Consider the following 20,571-nt stretch of genomic DNA (forward strand, 5'->3'; position numbering starts at 1 on the left):
AAAGCACACACCACCTTCCGAATGTCGCTCGAAATCCACCTCAAACAAACAGGCCCCCCCACGGGAGTATTGGTCCTTCCTCCTAGAAGCCATTCATCTGCACAAAGCGCCTTGTGCATCCTCAACCATCTTCCCTCCTGCCTTCTCCCAGCTCCTGCCAAAAAGACCTCGACTCACACCTGTGTCTATCACAAAAACCTCTCCGACTAGTGTTCTCTAGAACCTTCTCCCAATTCCACCATCCTGATTGGCTGACACAACATTGCCAAGTTGAACAACATAGCCCCTTATTAGTAAATCAAACCCAAACATGCTAAAAGCAGAACAGACTGCTGTTACAGAACCGCTAAAATTAAATACTTACAGTATAGCAGTAAAAATCTTAACCAGGACATTACTTTTGCTTTTTCTTTAAAGTGGAAAAATGTGTTATTATGTGTGTACGTAATAAAAAAACTTCAGTTTCCAGTGTGCATTGCGGGCGGTTCACCAGGAACTGAAGGGGCATTGGTGTGCAGGTGGCAGGCACCAGGGTCGATCTATATCCATGAGCTGGTCACACAAGGTCATGTGGAGCTAGAAGCCATGCACTGTATATAAATATGTGCCAGTTTTAAAACCCACACAAAATTTGTCTGTTTTAGAGAACATAACAAGACCTTAAGAACGTAAGAAATAGGAGCAGGAGTAGGCCATCTGGCCTGTTGAACCTGCTCTGTCATTCAATAAGATCGTGGCTGATCTGACCATGGATTCATCTCCACCTACCTGCCTTTTCCCTATAACTCTTAATGCCCCTCCAATGCAAACATCTGTCCCACCTTGTCTTAAATATATTTACTGAGCTAGCCTCCACTGTTTCACTGGGCAGAGAATTCCAGAGATTCACCACTCTCTGGGAAAAGCAGTTCCTCCTCATCTCTGTCCTAAATCTACTTCCCCAAATCTTGAGGCTATATCCCCCTAGTTCTAGTCTCACCTACCAGTGGAAACAACTTTCCTGCCTCTATTTTGTCAATCCCTTTCATAACTTTATATGTTTCTATAAGATCTCCTCTCATTCTTCTGAATTCCAGCGATACAGTCCCAGGTGACTCAATCTCTCTTCACAGTCTAAACCCCTCATCTCTGGAATCAACCTGGTGAACCTCCTCTGCACCACCTCCAAAGCCAGTATATCCTTCCTCAAGTAAGACAAGACCTGCACACAGTACTCCAGGTGCAGCCTTGCTAGTACCCGAATGGTTGCAGTATAACCTCCCTGCTCTTAAATCCTCTAGCAATAAAGGCCTAATTTGCTCTCTTGCCAGCCTGCCGTTCCTACAAACCAACTTTTGTGATCCATGCACAAGCACTCCCAAGTCCCTCTGTACAGCAGCATGCTGCAATTTTTTACCATTTAAGTAATAATCTGCTCTTTCATTAAATCTATTGTGACTTTTTAAATGTCCGTAGCTTTGAGAAATACGGCAAAGTGATCAAAGATCAAGTATATTTTTTAAGGATTGACTTTATTCAGATTAAGTACTTACATGGAGAGTTGTTGTGTGGCAGGGTGGGGATATGTCTCTACCACAGGTGTAAGGCACTCCTTCCCTCTGCTAGCCTTCTGGTCACCCTTGGGCAAGGTGTAGCACCTGCTTAGCACCCCCCAGTCAGGGTCACGTGAAGCCATGAGAGCAGCCGGTGCAGATCACAAGTCCTGGTTACGCCACCGACGCCAGGCAGACAATCTCTGATCTGTATTAATAATGGCTGGTGTCACCCATCTTGTGAAGACACTGCCCACAAGAAGGCAATGGCAAGCCATTTCTGTGGAAAAATTTGCCAAAAACAATCACAGTCATGGAAAGACCATGATTGCCCACACCCACCACAAAAATTTACTAAGATTAGGAATTTTGTTGTGGTGTGTTGGTCAGACCGCAGCATGTAACAAAAACAATAATGTTCAACAACTGTCACAAAGACAGTTACAGAAAATCTTTCCTACCAAATGCATTAAGCATATACAACATTTCATCTCTGTGTGACAGGAGAACACGCATCATAGTACAATAGTCTCTGCTTTATTATTCCATACATTATTATTGGGTACATTATTATTCTGTACTTTATTATTAGTTAAGTCTGCACACAGCTAAGTGTGTTTTTAAATGTTGCTGTTGTAACAAAGTAACTTTCCACTCAGGATCCATAAAGTATTTATTATTGGTATTATTAAAATAAAACTTTAGAGGTTAAAGTATGGATAGGGAATAAAATATGCATAAACGCAAAAACAAGCATGAAAAAATATATGAGGCTAAGTGTGAAGGACTTTCACTCGCCTCGGTGCTGAACTGACTCTGCGGCTGTGGCCGGCAGCAATCTGCGCTCGCCTCGGTGCTGAACTGACTCCGCGGCTGTGGCCGGCAGCAATCTGCGCTCGCCTCAGTGCTGAACTGGCTCCGCAGCAATCTGCGCTTGCCTCGGTGCTGAACTGGCTCCGCGGCTGTGGCCGGCAGCCATCAGGCTCCTGCACTGAGCTGGCTCAGTTACTGTGGAGTCACTTGCAGGGACTCTGCAGTTCATATTCTGTATATTACTTGTTTACTTTTTAAAAATTATTTGTCCGATTTGTTTATTTCCCCCCACACATTGAGTGTTAGATGGTCTTTGTGGTGTGGGGTTTTCCTGTGCTTCTGTTTAGTGGCTGCCTGCAAGATGAATCTCAAGGCTGTATATGGTATACATTAATGTTGTTGAGTGCCGTTGAGTCGTCGTTGACTCATGCCAACCCTATGGACAGCGTAGTTGTCCATAGGGTTTTTGTGTTAAGATATGGAAGTATGCCAGGCCTTCTTATGCGCAGATACCGCTGTTGCCCAAATTGGGACCTGGCCATTTTCAAACTCAGGATCATCTGCCTTGAAGTCCAGTGCTAATGCCACGACACCACCGGCCAGCCCATGGTATACATATTTTGATAATAAATGTACTCTTGAATTTTGAAATTATTTTTCAATTACGGGTGTAGTACATTTACAAATATGTTAATTTATTACAATACTGTAGCTGTGATTTATGGGTTCTACTAACAGTATGGAATATTTTGACAGTGTGACAGTAATCTCAACCAGGACCATTAGAGATCAACACTTCTCAGCTGTGATTGTAAAACGTTCTCTTTGGCTCAACTTGCTGACATGAATACTGATTTCTCCTTCTGGTAATTTTCCCCCTTCCCTCTTCAATTCCCCACTCTGGTCTCTTCTCCTCACCTCCCCCTGGTGTCCCTCCTCTTTCCCTTCCTCCCATGGTCCACCCTCCTCTCCTATCAGATTCCTTTATCTCCAGCCCTTTACCTTTCCCACCTTCTTACTTCACCCCAACCCTCCACCTGATCTCACCTTCACCTTCTAGCTTGTCCTCCATTCCCTCACCTTCTTATATTGGCATCTCCCCTCTTCCTTCTCAGTCCTGAAGAGGGTGTCAGCCTGAAATGTCAACTGTTTATTAATTTCCACAGAGGCTGCCTGACCTGCCAAGTCCTCCAGCATTTTGTGTTGTGGTCTCTGAAACCTTACCCAATGCCCTTCATTGGTTTACCATAGATAACAAAAATACCATGGCTACTTGAAAGAAAATTTACAGCTGACTCAGCTGAAGAGCTAAAAAAAACACCAATGAGTGAGCAACAAGAAAACATTTCTGTACAATTTTTATTCTTAATTCCTTCTTGCTGACCACAAGTGAATATACATCATTTCCAAGGACAGGTTTCAGGGATGTTATAACATGGCGCTATGCAAAACCATAACAAATACTGTACAACATGTACACTACCAACTAGGGGGAATAACTTTGCAGCGTCAATTGCATTTTTAATGTGCATATACAGACAGAATTAAAAATAGACATCCTAACTTTAAAACAAATCCTGAAACATGAACGGGCAATGAAAAAAAGGTAACAAAAATACAAAACGTTGTATCAAAAGTTTGTTAATAGATGAGTTTTTCTCAAGGTAAGGAATGTTGAACACTTCTCATTCCAATAATCAATTGGTGCAGGCTCGTTTTGCTTGTCATGTGACAGGAAAAAAATACTACAGTTACGTACTTGACATCCATCCAACTAAATTATGGATTTACAAATACTCAACACATGCCAAAAACATCCACTTTCGGAATTTAACAAATACAGAGCACATTCAAAAATATGCTCAGAGGAAATCACTATGTACAAACTGCAGAGATTAAACCTCAGAATTAATAAAAAAAGATTTACAGAATTTTCTGCTGTGCAACAACACCAAAATTCAATTTTAAATGACTTACATAACATTAATGGGTGCCTGATTTTTTTCTATACATTAAATATGACACAATGGAGTGGCGACAACCGTAGTACAATCTGTTCTTCGTTCAGTCCAGCTAAAGCACATTCTTCGGTGGTGGGCTTCTCATTGTCCCGAGCCAGGGCTCAGTTGGGTTTCATGGGGGCTTTCAGTCTTACTGCAGGGGCCGTTCGTACTTGCACCTTGGCCTGCTGGCCCTGCCCGTCAGAGGCAGCGGCAGGCGGGACCGGGCTCTGTGGGGTCGGGGCCTGGATCTGCGGAGAGGCGGCCGTCACTACTTGCTGCTGGATCAGCTGCTGCTGCTGCACCACCTGAGGTGCGGCCGCTGTAGGGATCACTTGGACCTGCTGGCCGGTCGTCGCCTGCGACAAGGTCATCGTCTGCGGCTGTGCCTGGACCTAAAGAGATCACCGAGAGGGCATCGCTTAGATTGCAAGTATTTCTTTAATATATTCCAATCCTTCAGTCTGGGACATGCATCCTTTTGACAAATCACCAATTAATGTTTCCAATAGTGTGAGAGCCTAGGAACAGAGCACACAGCCTCAGAGTAGAGGGACATCCATTTAGAACAGAGACGAGGAGAGATTTCTTTAGCCAAGAGGGTGGTGAATCTGTAGAACTCATTACCACCGATGGCTGTAGAAACCCAATCATTGGGTGTATTAACAGTGGAGGTTGATAAGTTGTTGATTAGGAAAATATAAAAGGTTATGACGGGGAGAAGGCAGGAGAATGGGGTTGAGAGGGATAATAAATCAGCCATGATGGAATGGTGGAGCAGACTCGATGGCCAAATGGCCTAATTCTACCCCTGTGCCTTATGGTCTTGCTATTCAGCTGAGACACTGAAGGAAGCAAGCAGCCATACTGATGCTTCAACACCACAGTTGTGGTTTGGAAAAAATAAATATGGTGGTTTACTGGTCTCTCATTGATCCTGTTATAGATAATATTCTACAGATTTGCTGAGTATGCCTGCAGGAAAATGAAACTCAGGGTTGTATGTGGGTGACATAGATGTACTTTGATGATAAATTTGCTTTGAACTTTGAACTATTAATTATTTAAACAGATTGTTTCAGAATGGACTTGAGCAACATAGAGACACACCAACAACCTGTCCATGCTAGCCTTCTAGCCTTACCAAGGGGAATGAAGCATGCAGAATTATAGTTTTCATTATTATTCAGACACTTTTTGCCCTGTACAGAGCAGGAAAATGGAATGTTAAAATGCTAGCTCTGCCCTCTGGTCCTGGACTATTGGAAACAACAACTGGTTCAATCTGTTTCAGAGACAGGCATTAGTCTGGATGGATTTGAAGAGTGAGATGTTCAACTTTTTCATCTCCAAGTGAACAAGTAAATTAGAAAATCACAAATCTACAAGGGAGCTGCTTTGGACACAATCAAAGTAAATAAATACTACAGAAATGGCTTGAAATCTTAGTTTGACTCTACCTGGGTCATGGTGTACAGTTTTCTGCATCATAAAGAGAAAGCAGTTTTCTGTGAAAAAGGGCCATATGACCATAAGACAACCTCCCCTTAAACGCACTGTGACCTGGCCTCCACAGCCACCTGTAGCAAAAATTCCAGATTCACCACCCTCTGGCTAAGAAATTCCTTCTCACCCCTGTTCTAAATGGATGTCCCTCGATTCTGAGGCTGTACCCTCTGGTTCTAGATTCACCCACCAAAGGAAAGATCCTCTTTACATCCACTCTATCTATGCCTTTCAACATTTGGTAAGTTTCAATGAGATACCCCCTCATTCTTCTGAATTCCAGTGAGTACAGGCCCAGAGCCTTCAATCACTGCTCACATGATAAGCTTTTCGTTCTCGTGAACTTCCTCTGAACCCTCTCCAATGTCAGCACATCCTTTACTAGGTCGCCTAAAACTGCTTACAATAATCCAAGTGAGGTCTCACCACTGCCTTATACAACCTCAGTATTTTATCTTTGCTTTTATATTCTAGTCCTCATGAAATGACAGCTAATATTGCATTTGCACTCCTCACCACAGATTCAAACAGCAAATTAACTTTTAGTGATTCCTGTAGGAGTACTCCCAAATCTTTTTGCACCTTAGATTTTTGAATTTTCTCCTCGTTCAGAAAATAGACTATGCTTTTATTTTTTCTACCAAAAAGCATGACCATACACTTCCTGACACTATATTCCATCTGCCACCTTTTTGCCCATTCTCCCAATCTTCTGCAGCCTCTCTGCTTCCTCAACACTATTTGCCCCTCCACCTATCTTCGTGCTGTCCACAAACTTGGCCACAAAACCATCACTTTCTTCATCCAAATCATTGACATACAAAGTAAAAAGAAGCAGTCTCAACTCAGACCCCTGTGGAAAACCATGAGTCACTGGTAGACAATCCAAAAAGGATCCCTTTATTCCCACTCCAAAGGAGTTAGAGGATCTATCAGAATGTAGAGGAAATGACAATCAGAGGACAGAACAGACTGGACTTGTTCCTCGGGAAAAGAGAAGCACAAGAGGTGACTCAAAGAAGTTTTTCAAAGTTGTGAAAGTCTTCAACAGGATAGAGATAGAGACAATATTTCCACTTCAAGAAGAAGACACAACTTGGGATCATAATGATTGGATAGACTTTAATAAATACAAAAGGACACCATTTGTTTGATTAGAGGGTTGAGAATGTGCAGCTTTTTTCCAGACGAATTAGTTGAGAGGCAAGAGGAGAAAATTGTGACGCGATTATCAAGAGCAGTGCTAAGGCGCTTAGGTGAAGCACATGGACTAGCGTTAAACAGTCTTCATTTGCAGCCCATCTATATGCAGTATTTTTGCCCACATACATAATCTAGATCGAGGGATATGATTCAGTAGACCCCACTTTACCAGCTCAGTCAAAAGCTGTGTAGAGTTCAGCCAGGGGACAGTGGGTATCTTTCTGTGCAATATCAAAGATTATCAGAAAGCAAAGATGGAGAACTGAAGTTACTTGCACATACTGGAAAAGCTGGAGATGTTCTTGTTAGAGCACAAGGATTGAAATGTGTCTTTTTAAAAGTTTTAATAAATAACTATTATTAGAAAGTGCTGTAACCAGAGAAGAGACATAGGATTGAGAAGGGAGGCAACGAGTTGTGATCAGGAAGGACGGTGAAATACATTCAAGTAGAACTTTCAAATGGCAGTTGATAAATATATAAAGAGTAAAATTAGCAAGCAGGGAGACTAAGTGGACTTATTTCAAAGAGCAGGCAGAGCACAGTGGTGAAACTGGCTTCCTCCTGTTTTAAATGACTCCATGCTCTAGAAACAAGCTCTCGAGCCCCTTCCTCAACTCATCTCAACATGGGAGATGTACACCTAGGAAGAATAGCCAACACACAACGAGGCATGCAGAAGATAAACTGGTAAGAGAAAAAAAGTATAGGTAGGAGAGGAAAAAAACTCGATGGAGGAAACAGTGCAACACTTCCTCTTTCATGGTGGAACTCGGAGTTCTGCCACTGTGCAGAGATTGTAGAGAGATAGGAAAAGGTGTAGATACCTGGTGAGCCGTTGATACCATCTGCTGGATACTCCCCACACTTGCTTGCTGCTGAACCATTTGTGGAAGTTTTGTAACCTATTGAATAATAGCAGGGTATTATAACTTCAAAGAATTATTTTGCTTCTGTTTCAGAGGTCATGGAGGAGAATATATTGTAAAACAAAAGAAATGCTGACCAATCACATCTGTGTTTCAGACAGCGAGAAAGAAGAGGTAGCGGTGGGCAGAAAAATGCAGAAACAGAGCAAAGAGTCCACCCAATTCCCAGGAAGCAGAGTGAGACTCCACATCAACTCCGTGGATCGGCAGCAACTAAGACAGTCGTAAACACTGTAGGCCTCAGGAGAGGGTCAGCAACTTTAAATTTCTGTGTGTTACTATTTCAGCAGACCTGTCCTGAACCCAGCCCACAAGTGCAATTGTGAAGAAAGCACGGCAGTGTCTCTACTTCCTTAGGAGTCTGCAGAGATTCAGCATCACATTTAAAACTTTAAATGTGTGATGCAGAGTATATTGACTGGCTGCATCACAGCTTGGTATGGAAACATCAATACCTTTGAACGGAAAATCCTGAAAAACGCAGTGGATTCGACCCAGTATATCACTGGTAAAGCCTTCCCAACCACTGAGTACATTTACATGAAACACGGTCATGGGAAAGCAGCATCCATCATTGGGGATCCCACACCACCCAGGCCAAGCTCTCTCAGGCTGCTGCCATCAGGTAGAAGGTACAAAAGGCTCAGGTTGCACCACAAGGTTCAAGAACAGTTACGACTTCACAACCATCAGGCTCTTGAACAAAAGTGGATAACTACACTCACTTGCCCATCCATTGAGATGTTCCCACAACCAATGATCTCACTAAGGACTCTTTATCTCATGTTCTCATTATTTATTGCTACTTATTTATATCTGCACAGTTTGTTGTCTTCTGCACTCTGGTTAATTTTTCATTAATCCTGCTATAGTTACTATTCTATAGATTTGCTGAGTATGCCCACAGGAAAATGAATCTCAGGGCTGTATGTGGTGACATAGATGTACTCTGATAATAAAATTTACTTTGAACTTTCAACAAACATCGTATAAACAGGCTGTTAAAACAATGAGCAACTGTGTCACTTTATAGGTTCTGTGTAAGTAAAATCGCAGAGAGATGTGCAAACTTATGAAAGATAAAAGAGCTGTCCTTTTAACCTCCTGAGACTGAGGACTGACTGGAGCCTGGAGAAGCTCCTAATAATTATTACCTACAGATCTAACGAAGTATATTCACTCAGCTTCAACTCAAAAGGTGAAGCATTCAATTAAGATAATGTTCATTATTTGTCCAAAAAGATAGCAGGATTTTAATGCAGCTTTCCAGCCTCAGTTCATTGTTCATGCTTACATATTTGGGGTCGTAAAGGTGCTTAATTTATATGTTTATAGTCTGAGAGTATGAGGTGTATGTGGTGACCAAGCAGGGAGGGGTAGGACCTTTGGTGATGGGGTTTGTTATGTCCACTACTTACTTAGGTCCCCACCAGACACTCAGCTCTCACCTGTGGCTCCAAGTAGCGGTTTGCGTGCAACAGCGGCCCACCCTGGTGTATCGTCATGACAGGCAGGTGAGGGTAGCTGGCGGGCCCCATCCCCTGGGCTCCAGCAGACTGGGTGGATGAGATCTGCAGTGAGATCCAACAGCCAGGAAAGTGGCTCTGCCATGTATCGGTTGAGCAAAGGGCACGACAAGGCAGAGAGGAAATCATGGTCATCCACTGCGACCAAGGAAGAGCCCAATATGTTTGCACCACTGGACCCGGATTTCTGAGATTAGGAGAGTGGAAGTATCCCAGTGCATCAGCTTTTCCATTTTAAAATCTCACCCGTACAGGCTTCTAGTCATTGTCAGATATGACGTACAACCACCATTCATATGGAAGTGGGCTGTTAACTTTCTCTGTTCTCTCCCCTCCCATCGGCGGAAGATATAAAAGCCTGAAAAACATGTACCACCAGGCTCAAAGATAACTTCTGTCTGACTGTCATATGAACACTGAATGGCTTCCCAGTAAAATGGACTCCCTTAGAGAAAAGACTACTTATTTGTCACATGTATCTCGGAACAGTGAAATGCACCGTTTATCTCAAATTAAATCATCAAAGATGTGCTGGGGGCAGCCTGCATGTGTCGACACGTTTCTGGTGCTCAGAACTTACAACCCTTACATCTTGGGAATGTGGGAGGAAATCGAACCTGATGCTTGAAGGAAACTGTAACACCTTACTCTGCATTCTGTTATTGTTTTACTGTGTACTACCTCAATAATGGTTCCACGAGGTTGTAGTGGGGATAAGCTCCCATTACCTATTAAAGAGCTCCCAATGGTGTCCATCTCAAATAGCCTCTGATAACCAAGTCCAGCTCCCGGCCTTCATGTGTGACTGGAGAGACATGGATGGATTACTGTCACCTCAAACCAGTCGCTTTAGGCAGATGGGGCTGGGCAGCTCATCTAGGACAAGGAAACCTCTGATCTCAGACCTCTGCTGCCTTGCAGCTAAACCCACTCATGGAGAAGGCTTTGGGAGTAAACCCTGAGGGAAAAAATCCAGACCTGGAGTCCCTAAGGCAGTCTGACGTTGAGTTTAAACACTGGCAATTCCTGCAATGTTGCTGGTGCCCAACTGCATTGGTTTCTGCTGCTCCTTTGGGTTCATCAGATGCATGGAGGGTGGGGGGGGGCTTGCTACATGGGCAACATCTATGGTTGACCCTGATCAGCAGAGACCTCACTCACTCAGCTCAATAATCAGATGTAATGAATTGATCTGTTGGGGTGAAGGGTGCAGGGCAGGTTCTTCACTGTACACTGGTATATATGAAAATAATAAACAACTTTAATGAAGCAAGGTCAGACAATTGGCTGCACAATAAACTCAGACCAAAGTCTGAGCTATATCGACTCAATGTCATCGGAAGCTTCCCTGACTTGCCAATTACTTGCTTCAAATTTTAATGACAAGCTCCCTTCTTGGGTAAATCTCTTTCTACCATTAAGCTCATCTACATGACATGCTATTGTAGGAAAGCAGCATCCATCATCAGAGACCCTCACCATCCCGGCCATACTCTCTTCTCCCTGCTATCATCAGAAGATGATACAGGAGCCTCAGGTCCCACACCACCAGGTTCAGGAACAGTTATTACCCCTCAACCATCAGGCTCTTGAAGCAAAAGGGGATAACTTCACTTGCCCCATCATTGAACTGTTCCCACAACCGTGGACTCAGTTTCAAGAACTCATCATCTCATTTTATCAATATTTGTTGCTTATTCATTTATTTATATTATTCTTCCTTTTTGTATTTGCACAGTTTGTTGTCTTTCGCATACAAGTCGGTGCGGTCTTTCATTGATTCTATTATGGATTTATTGAGTATGCCCACAAGAAAATGAATTTCAGATTGTATTTGGTGGCATAGAGAAACAGTCGGCCCTCCTTATCTGCGGACGAATGATTCTGGGACCCCCTGCGGATACCAAAAAACGCGGTTGCTCAAGTCCCTTATTTAACCTGTCTCAGTCCGATGGACTTTAGGACCTGGCGCAGCTCTGAATCTGCAGGGTTTCTGTTCATGAAAATAATTTATTAAATATTGATTAAAAATAAAGTGCAAGTAATAAAGCGATCTGAATCTGCAGGGTTTCTGTTCATGAAAATAATTTATTAAATATTGATTAAAAATAAAGTGCAAGTAATAAAGCGATCGGAACAATTTTAATGGAGCATGTGAAAGGCCCTGCTGCGATGAAAGCTACAATTATTACTAAGCAATGCAGTGGTTTAATTATTGAAATACATACGTTTCTTAAGTGTTTTATTTGCATAGAAGGGTAAAATATATACTATATACAAAGACAAATGTTTGACTAACTGATGCTAAATAATACTGGATGTACCTGTTCCGACTTCAAATCCAACTTAAAGACGGACTCAGGAACAGTCCTCATTCATAACCTGGGGACTGCCTGTACTTCTAAATCATCTCTAGATTACTTATAACACCTAATGCAATGTAAATGCTATGTAAATAGTTGTTATACTGTATTGTTTAGGGAATAATGAGAAGAAAAAGTAGTCTGTACATGCTCAAACAATGAGTGCTGGAGAGAGAACTCCCAGGTTTTCCTGATCCGCAGTTGGTTGAATCCGCACATGTGGAATCCGCAGATAAGGAGGGCCGACTGTACTTAGATAAGTTTATTTTGAACTTTAAAAGTAATAAGGGACAGAAGTATCTTAAAGATCTTAATCTTAAAGATTAACATGATGTAGTCACCAGTGTTTTGCCTTGACTGTCTACAGAAGGGATGAGTATTGAATTCGAAAAGCTTGAGGGTGTGAGAGGAACTCAAATCCCCATGGAAAAAGAGGGATTCCCTTTCTGAAAAGACAATGGCTTTTTGCAACAGCTCCTTGGTCTCAGTGGCACTTCTACCGGTAGTAAGATTTTGATGCAATTGCAGGTTATATAAATTCTCAGACTGCTCTGGTGGGAACCAGCTCCCTGAATTATCCATCCATTAACACCACCAGGCTCAAGGACAGCTTCTAACCCACTGTTATCAGACTCTTGAATGGATCCAAAGTACAATAAATAAATTCTTGGCCTCATAATCTACCTCATTATGACCTTGGCATGCGATTTATTTAAACATCCATCTAGTTAGTTAGTTAGAATTACAGCGTGCAATAGGCCCTTCCAAACAACCAGCCACAGCACTCAGCAACACAATTATTTAACCTGAACCTAATCACAGGACCAATTAACCTACTAACCGGTATAACTACGGACTGTGGGAGGAAACCAGAGCACCTGAGGAAACCCACATGCTCACAGGATGGATATACAAACTTCTTCCAGAGGAAGCTGGAACTGAACTCTGACGTCCCATGTTAAGATGGACTCTTGGCCCTACTATCTACCTTGATACGATCGTGCACTTTATCGCTTATCTGCACTGTACTTTCTTGGAAGGTTTTACAGTCAATTGTTCTTATTTTACTTCATTTTGGCTCGATGATTTGATCTTATGAACAATGTGCGAGACATGGCTTTTCATTGTATCCTGGTACATATGACTATCATAACCCATTACCAATTTATCATCATCCAAACAGCGCACCAAAGTGACTGAACCCAACGTTTGGACAACAATTTAAGCACTGGGCTGAATCGAAAGGTCAGGTACAGGCTGAATCATGGCAGTGGAGGCCAGGCCCCACAGCATATCAAAACAACTGAACCCGATGTTTGGACAACGATGTAGGCACCGGGCCAGATTGAAAAGGTCAGGGTGTAGGGGGCCGAGGCAAGGGAAGGGCTGGCTCAGTTTGCTGCTACACAACATTTACTCAGCTCTGTGCTGAACTAAGGATTTGTAGACAGACTCTCTCTGTGAACTTCAGTTCAAATCACTGTTTGGTCACGGTTATTGTTTGCGTGATTTGTTTTTCTCTTAATCTTTTCTCTGCAAATTGGTTGTTTTGACGGTCTTTTTATGGCCACTTTTGGGTTTCTTTGTTACGTGGCTGCCTGTTAGGAGATGAATCTCAAGGTTGTATAATGTATACCAGGTTATACATTGACAATAAATGTACTTTGAACTGTAATCAGTTACCTGAATCTGTGCCTGCATCTGCTGTGGTCCTGTCTGCTTCTGGGCCTGAGCACCCAGGAACTGTGGCTTCATTCCTGACTGAAGCTGGCTGGTGGTGTAAGTAACCTTCTGTTGCTGTTGCTGTTGTTGCGATTGCACTGTAACCTGTTGTGTTATCTAAAACCGGGGTACAAATCAGAGGCAATATCAAAACAGGTGTTACCCCAGATCACCCCTGTACATCATTCCTCAGAGTGGGGTCAAGCACAGTTTAAAGGCCGATACTAAACACAACACACCTTGACGATCAAAGGTTCACCAAAAGTATGGAATAGGAAACTGCATCTAGAGCCCCCGCCCCTTCTCCTCACACTCCCTCCCCCAAACGCCAATAACAAAGAAACATTCAGCAGCCTCATTGGCAGAGAAAGAGAAAACAAGCAAGGGAAGAAAGAGGAAATGAGAAGAGAGAGGAAATGAGAAGGGAGAGGTTGTGGGGAGGGAAGGTGTGTAATGGTCTTTGGCCAGAACTGTCTACTTCCTTTCGGAGGTCAGAGCATACTTAGAGTATCATAAGCAATTTTGGGCCCCTTACCTAAGAAAAGATGTGCTGGCATTGGAAAAGGTCGAGAGCAGGTTCACGAGAATGATTCTAGGAATGAGAGGGTTAATGTATGAAGATTGTTTGATGGCTTTGGGCCTGTATTTGTTGGAGTTCAGAAGAATGGGGGGGGGGGGGGGGAGAGATCTCACTGAAACCTATCGAATATCAAAAGCCTAGATAGAGTGGATGTGGATAAGAGTGTAGGACCAGTGGGCACAGTCTCAGAATAGAGGGGTGTCCGTTTAGAACAGAGATGAGGAGGAATTTCTTTCACCAGAAAATGGTGAATCTGTGGAATTCATTGCCACAGATGGCTGTGGAGGCCAAGTCATTGGGTATATTTAAAGTGGAGGTTGATAGATTATTGATTAGTCAAGGCACCAAAGGTTACGGGAGAAGGCAGGAGAATGGGGTTGAGTGGGATAATAAATCAGCCATGATGGAATGGTGGAGCAGGCTCGATACCAAATTGCCTAATTCTGCTTCTATGTCTTATGGTCTTTCTCTCTCTGACCATGTTTGTCTAACCTGCTGAGTTTGGTGACTTGATAGAGATGTACAAGATAGTAAAAGTGGACAGCCAGAAACTTGTTTCTCCCAGGACAGAAATGGCCAACATTTGAACGACATAGTTGAAGGTGATTGGAGGAAAGTGGCAGTGGGGTGAAGTATGTCAAAAAGATTTGAGGGTACAGTGAAGAAGGTAGATACGGTGTATTTGGATTTCCCTAAGGTGGGACAAAAAAGGTAATTCCATTCTCCACTCATGTGACCTGCCATCCTTCTGGATTTGTTTTAGTGTGACGTGAACTTCACTGTGCCTCCGTGATTGGTTAGAGGACATTCAGAGAGAGGTGAACACAAAATGAGCTCTAGCTCTACACCCCCCCCCACCCCACCGTTCCCCTCAACAGTTTCACAAGCTGGTTAAGTGGATCCTACCTTCTGCTGTGCTGTGATAGTGGCAGCCTGGATGGCAGCTTGTCCCTGCGTTACCTGCGACTGGCCTGCTTTCTGCTGCTGCTGCTTGAACTTCAGAAGCTGCTGCACCTGCATCTGCGAGAAGTGTGATGGTATGGCAGCCTTCACCACTGTCTGTCCTCCTGCTGAAGCAAAAGTGAGAAAGCAAACATTATGCAGTTTAATGGTGGCACATTGCCTGCTCATGGAGTTTACTGTTGTGTTTATCACCATTGTCTATACCTCCCACACCCTGAGCGCTAACGGCAAGGACACACTGGGAATGCTTTACAATATCCTCAGCTCTCTAGAAAACAAGTCTCTTCACAATAATACACACAAAATACTGGAGAAACTCAGCAGACCAGGCAGCATCTATGGAAATGAATAAACAGTCAACGTTTTGAGCTGAGACCCTTAATCAAAACTCCAGGATTTTATGTGTTACTCTAGATTTTCCGATCTGTAGAAACATCCACTTCAATTATCCACAAAATGGTGGAGGAACTCAGTGGACCAGGCAGCATCTTGGGAAAAGCATAAACAGTTGACATCTTAGGCCAAGACCTTTCATCAAGACAGTCCATAAATGCTGCCTGGCCTGCTGAGTTCCTCCAGCATCTAGTGTGTGTTGCTTTGGATTTCCAGCATATTCAGATTTTCTCATGTTTGTAAGACTTCAGTCATGTTACTTATAGTGTTTTTTAAAAATCAGATTCGGAGTAACAATCATTTTGTTCTCTTTTACACTCATGTACTGAATAATAACAATAAACAATCTTGAACATTTACAAATTTACAGATTTGCTGGGAGAGCAAATAGCCAATTGAAATCTCTCCATTTGCCCCTGTTCAGAGCAATAATCTATCCCAACTTGGCATTTTGAGAGGAACAACAGACTCTGATTCTACCTCCACATTCTATGTCATTAGAACAGTGTGTTCTATTATTCTGATAATAATCCTAAATTTTGGTAACCATTTCTACTGCCATTAACAGAAGTTTATTTATTTACAGTACTGGGCAAAAGTCTTAGACACACAGATATAGCTAGGGTGCCTAAGCCTTTTGCAAGGTACTATATTTGTCAATGTGGAGTGCCACAGGAGGGGTGCAGAATAGGTGGCAGAGGAGTGCTGATGGCGGGGGGGGGGGGGGGGGGGTGGTGTGGGTGCAGACACACCTACCCATGAGACACCAGGTAGATCATCTGATTCTAAACTATTGCTTTATTGATCATTACAGAATGTCTCTTTGGTGCTTCCCGCTCCCTCCCCACTTTCCCTAACCATGATCCCCTCTCCCTGCCCCCTTCCCACTCTCAATCCACAATAGAGACCCAGATCCAAATCAGTTTTATCATCACTTACATATGTCATGAAATCTGTTTTCTTTGCAGCAGCAGTATAGTGCAATACATAAACTTACTATAGTAGTGTACAAAATTCTAAGGCACCCTAGCTGTATATACGTGCCCAAGACTTCTACTCAGTAGTGTATCTATTTAGAGATAACAGTGAGGATTAGGCCCTTTTACCCTTCAAGCTGCATCACCCAGGAACTTCTAACAAGTCCTATTTAACCCTACCCTAACCCTATCACAGGACAACTAAAAATGACCAATTAACCTACTAACCAATACATCTTCGGACTGTAGGAGAAAACCAGAGCACCCAGAGAAAACCCACATATTCGACGGGAAGGACCTAGAGACTCCTTACAGAGCATGCTAGGATTTAATTCCGATGCCCAGCTGCAATAGCGTCATGCTAACTGATATGCTACTTTAATGCCAATTTAGTCTCTAACTCTCCCTGAATAGTGTGGAGAGCTGGGTGGGGGTCATAGTTTTTTGATATTATTGTTGACATACAATATATTATCCACAATGATAATTGAACATTGATAATCAGATTCAGATTTATTTATCACACGTACATCAAAACCTACAGTGAAATTTGTGTTATTAGCAACTAACACACCCGAAGATGTGTTGGAGACAGCCTGCAAGATAATCCCTCCATTCTTCTGATCACTACCCAGTTTGGAGGTAGGATAAAGAGAGGTCATCCTAGGTGAATGGATGACCCAGGGTGTGAGATAAAGGTCTGGTTCCATTCACCAGGTCACTTAGAACCTCCTCATTCACAGGGATTCAAAGATTTCCAGACAAGAGCTGACACTTACTGTTCTTTTGTGGGAGGGAAGGGTTAGACTGATCTTCCAGTAGGTTAGAGGGTTATGGACCGAAGTACTGTGCTATACTGTTCTATTTTCTTGTTCATTGTTTTGAGATACAGAGTGGAATAGATCCCTCTTGTCCTTTGAGCTGCACTGCCCCTGACAATTCCGATTTAACCCTAACCTAATCACCTGACCATTTACAAAGACCAATTAACCTACCACTATGTCTTTGGACTGAGGGAGGACACCAGAGTGTTTGGAGAAAACCCATGCGTTCCTCAGGTACAAAGACTTCTTACAGAGGACTCCAGTCACGAACTCTGAACTCTAATGCCCTGAGCTGTAATAGTGTTGCACTAACCAATATACCATTATGCACCAAGTTTTACTGACAGAACTGCCACAATAATATATCAAGATAGTGAAAAACTTCAGCTTGAAGGCCATTTAGGCAGATCACTCCATTTGCAGTATCACACCATGCACAATGTAGAGCAGATCATAGTATGTGTCAAATGCTGGAAATCCTGACCCAACACGCACAAAGTGCTGAATTCAGGTTACTGGAACACTAAGGCAGTGGAAATATTAGCTGCATCACCTCTCACTATCGATCAATGTATTAAATTTCTCAATCAATTTGTACTGAATACAGGAAATGGGATGTTATGTTGAAGTTGTATGAGACATTGGTGAGGCTTAATCTGGAGTAGTGTGTGCAGTTTTGGTCAGCTAACTACAGGAAAGATGTAAATAAAGTTTATTCCTTGGAATGTAGAAGATTGAAAGATTTGATAAAGGTATTTAAAATTATGAGGGGTATAGACAGAGTAAATGCAAGCAGGCTTTTTCTAATGAGGTTGGGTGGAACTATAACTAGAGGTCATGGGTTAAGACTGAAAACTTCTTCACTCAGAGGGTGGTGAGAGTGTGGAACAAGCTGCCAGTGCGAGTGGTACATATGAGCTCAATTTCAATGTTTAAGAGAAGTATGGATATGTACATTGATGGTAGGGGTATGGAGAGCTATGGTCCAGGTGGATGTCAATGGGAATAGCATTTTAAAAGGTTTCGGCATGGACTAGATGGGCTGAAGAGCCTGTTTCCGTGCTGTACTTTTCTACGACTCGAATTTGAACAAGTGAATGTTACTTCAGATGCAGCTAGTTGAAATGACTTACATTTGCCAAGAAACTGGTTATTAATTACCTGCTGATCCTTTTTGGGGCTGCCCAATAGCCATGCTAATTCCAGCCACAGTAACAGGAAGGGTTGTCACACCCGAGGATACTACCGCTGTGGGGACAGACACAACCGGTGGCTTTGTCAGGGTGACTTGCGCAGTTGGTGTCGGCTGTGCCTGAATTTGCCCTTGTGCTTGAAGCTGTGATGTGGAAACTCTGGCCTGGGGAAAGCAAATAAAGATTTTTTTAAAATTTCACAAAGGAAGTCACACAATGCCCAGCAACACTAAATCAATATTAGAATCAGGTTTAAAATCACTGACATATGTTGAGAAATCTGTTGTCTTGCAGCAGCAGTGTACTGCAATGCACAAGACCATAAGATATAGCAGTAGAATTAGGTCATTCAGCCCATTGAGTCTGCTCTACCAGTCTGATCACATTTTAGGTCATATTTATGAAGAAATGCAGAAAATTCTACAAGGTTCTCAAGCTTTCTAGCACTACTGTAGCCCTTATTACAAAATCAACTTACTGAATAAATTGGTGTTTCCTGCACCCTCCACTCTCCCTTCCCCTTTTCCCTCTCCCTGCCCCCTTCCCATTCTCAGTCCACAACAGAAACCCATATCAGAATTAGGTTTATCTTTACTCATGCCTGACATGAATTTTTTTTTTTAGCAGCAGTACAGTGCAATACATAGAATTACTAGAGTTCTGTGCATAGTGATATATATTAAATAAAATAACAAATATCCTGACATAAGTTAGTGATAATAAGCCTGATTCTGATCAGAAGGTCAAATTCACTGTCTTGCTGCTCTCTCTGTTCAGTGGTTTGCTGTTCATTTACTGTCCACATGCAGTCCTCTGAACGTAGTCAGTAATTTGAGACTCCTAAAGCAGCAACATCAGTGAATGCAGTGGACACTAACTATATCTCATTACAAATATATTTAAATTTCAAATTCCTGGTGTCAACTTCTGAGGATCTAACCTCGTCCCAACAGTATATTAATATAGCTATGAAAAAGACCCTACAGCAGCTATTTTTTATTAAGAGTTTGAAGAAATTTTGTTAGACATCAAAGACATTTGCAAATGTCTACAGATGTACTGTGGAGAGCATTCTGACTGCTGCATCACTGTCCGGTATGGGTGGGCTACTGCACAGGATTGAAGTGAGCTGTGGAGTTGTAAACCTAGGCATCTCTGTTATGTGCTCTAGTCCCTATAGTATCCAAGACATCTTCAAGGAATGATGCCTCAAAAAGGTGGCATCCATCATTAAGGACCTCTACCAACCAGAATATGCCTTGCTCTCATTACTACCATCAGGGAGGAGGTACAAGAGCCTGAAGACACACAATTAACAATTCAGGAACAGCTTCTTCCCATCTGTCATCCAATTTTTGAATGGACAACAAACCCATGAACACAACAAACTCACTATTTTTTTTTAATTTTCTGTTTTTTCACTGCTTATTTAGTTTAATTATTTTATATATAGTGCAATTTACAGTTTTTTTCTCTATTATCATGCATTGCATTGTACAGCTGCAGTGACGTCAAAAAATTTCATGACATTTGCTGCTGATAAAAATGAGTTAGTAGATGTTTCCAGGTCACAAGCCCTTCCACAGTCTGTTCAAATGGTGAACTACATTCAGAGGAAACTTTTGACGTGGGTATAACTTACAATGCGGGCGACTGGAAGATTGGTTACAGGACTGGTGAGGACAGCGCTCCTCTGCGTCACCTGTGCCAACTGCTGCTGTTGTTTCTGTTTGAGTTTTAAGACATGATCCTAACAAAGGAAATATACAAGTCAGATACATCCAAGAGTTTCCTAATGAATAATAAGAAATCCACATCCTCGACACAACAGAGGAAACATAGCTCAACTGGGCATTTCTGACTTAATATCAATCATTATTGGGGATAGTTGCGGATGTCACTATTATTTGCAAGTGGAAATTAAAAATGTATACAGAAATAAATGTACATCATCTAGGATCCAGACAAGATATAGAACTTTGAAGCAGAACTAACTACACTCAGATGTCCCAAAATAAGTTAAAACTGCACAAGTACTTTTCCAAAG

General features: G+C 42.4%; 1 protein-coding gene across 12 annotated transcripts in view; it reads right to left on the bottom strand.

The window, feature by feature from the left end:
* Positions 1–3,686: 3,686 nt before the first annotated feature.
* ep400 (E1A binding protein p400) overlaps positions 3,687–20,571 on the bottom strand; it is a 223,349-nt gene continuing 206,464 nt past the window's right edge. For 10 of the 12 annotated variants that reach the window (XM_073051939.1, XM_073051949.1, XM_073051946.1 and 7 more), the window contains 6 exons: positions 20,167–20,274; positions 18,493–18,688; positions 15,081–15,244; positions 13,556–13,711; positions 7,882–7,959; positions 3,687–4,740 (listed from right to left, as the gene is read on the bottom strand). In XM_073051939.1, coding sequence (XP_072908040.1) covers positions 4,468–4,740; positions 7,882–7,959; positions 13,556–13,711; positions 15,081–15,244; positions 18,493–18,688; positions 20,167–20,274 — 975 coding nt within the window. In that variant the 3' untranslated portion in view covers positions 3,687–4,467. The remainder of the gene's footprint in view (positions 4,741–7,881; positions 7,960–13,555; positions 13,712–15,080; positions 15,245–18,492; positions 18,689–20,166; positions 20,275–20,571) is intronic. The other 2 variants (XM_073051942.1, XM_073051945.1) reach the window with 2 other exon arrangements.

Source organism: Hemitrygon akajei, chromosome 7 (assembly GCF_048418815.1).
Source record: "Hemitrygon akajei chromosome 7, sHemAka1.3, whole genome shotgun sequence".
NCBI classification, from domain to species: Eukaryota; Metazoa; Chordata; class Chondrichthyes; order Myliobatiformes; family Dasyatidae; genus Hemitrygon; species Hemitrygon akajei.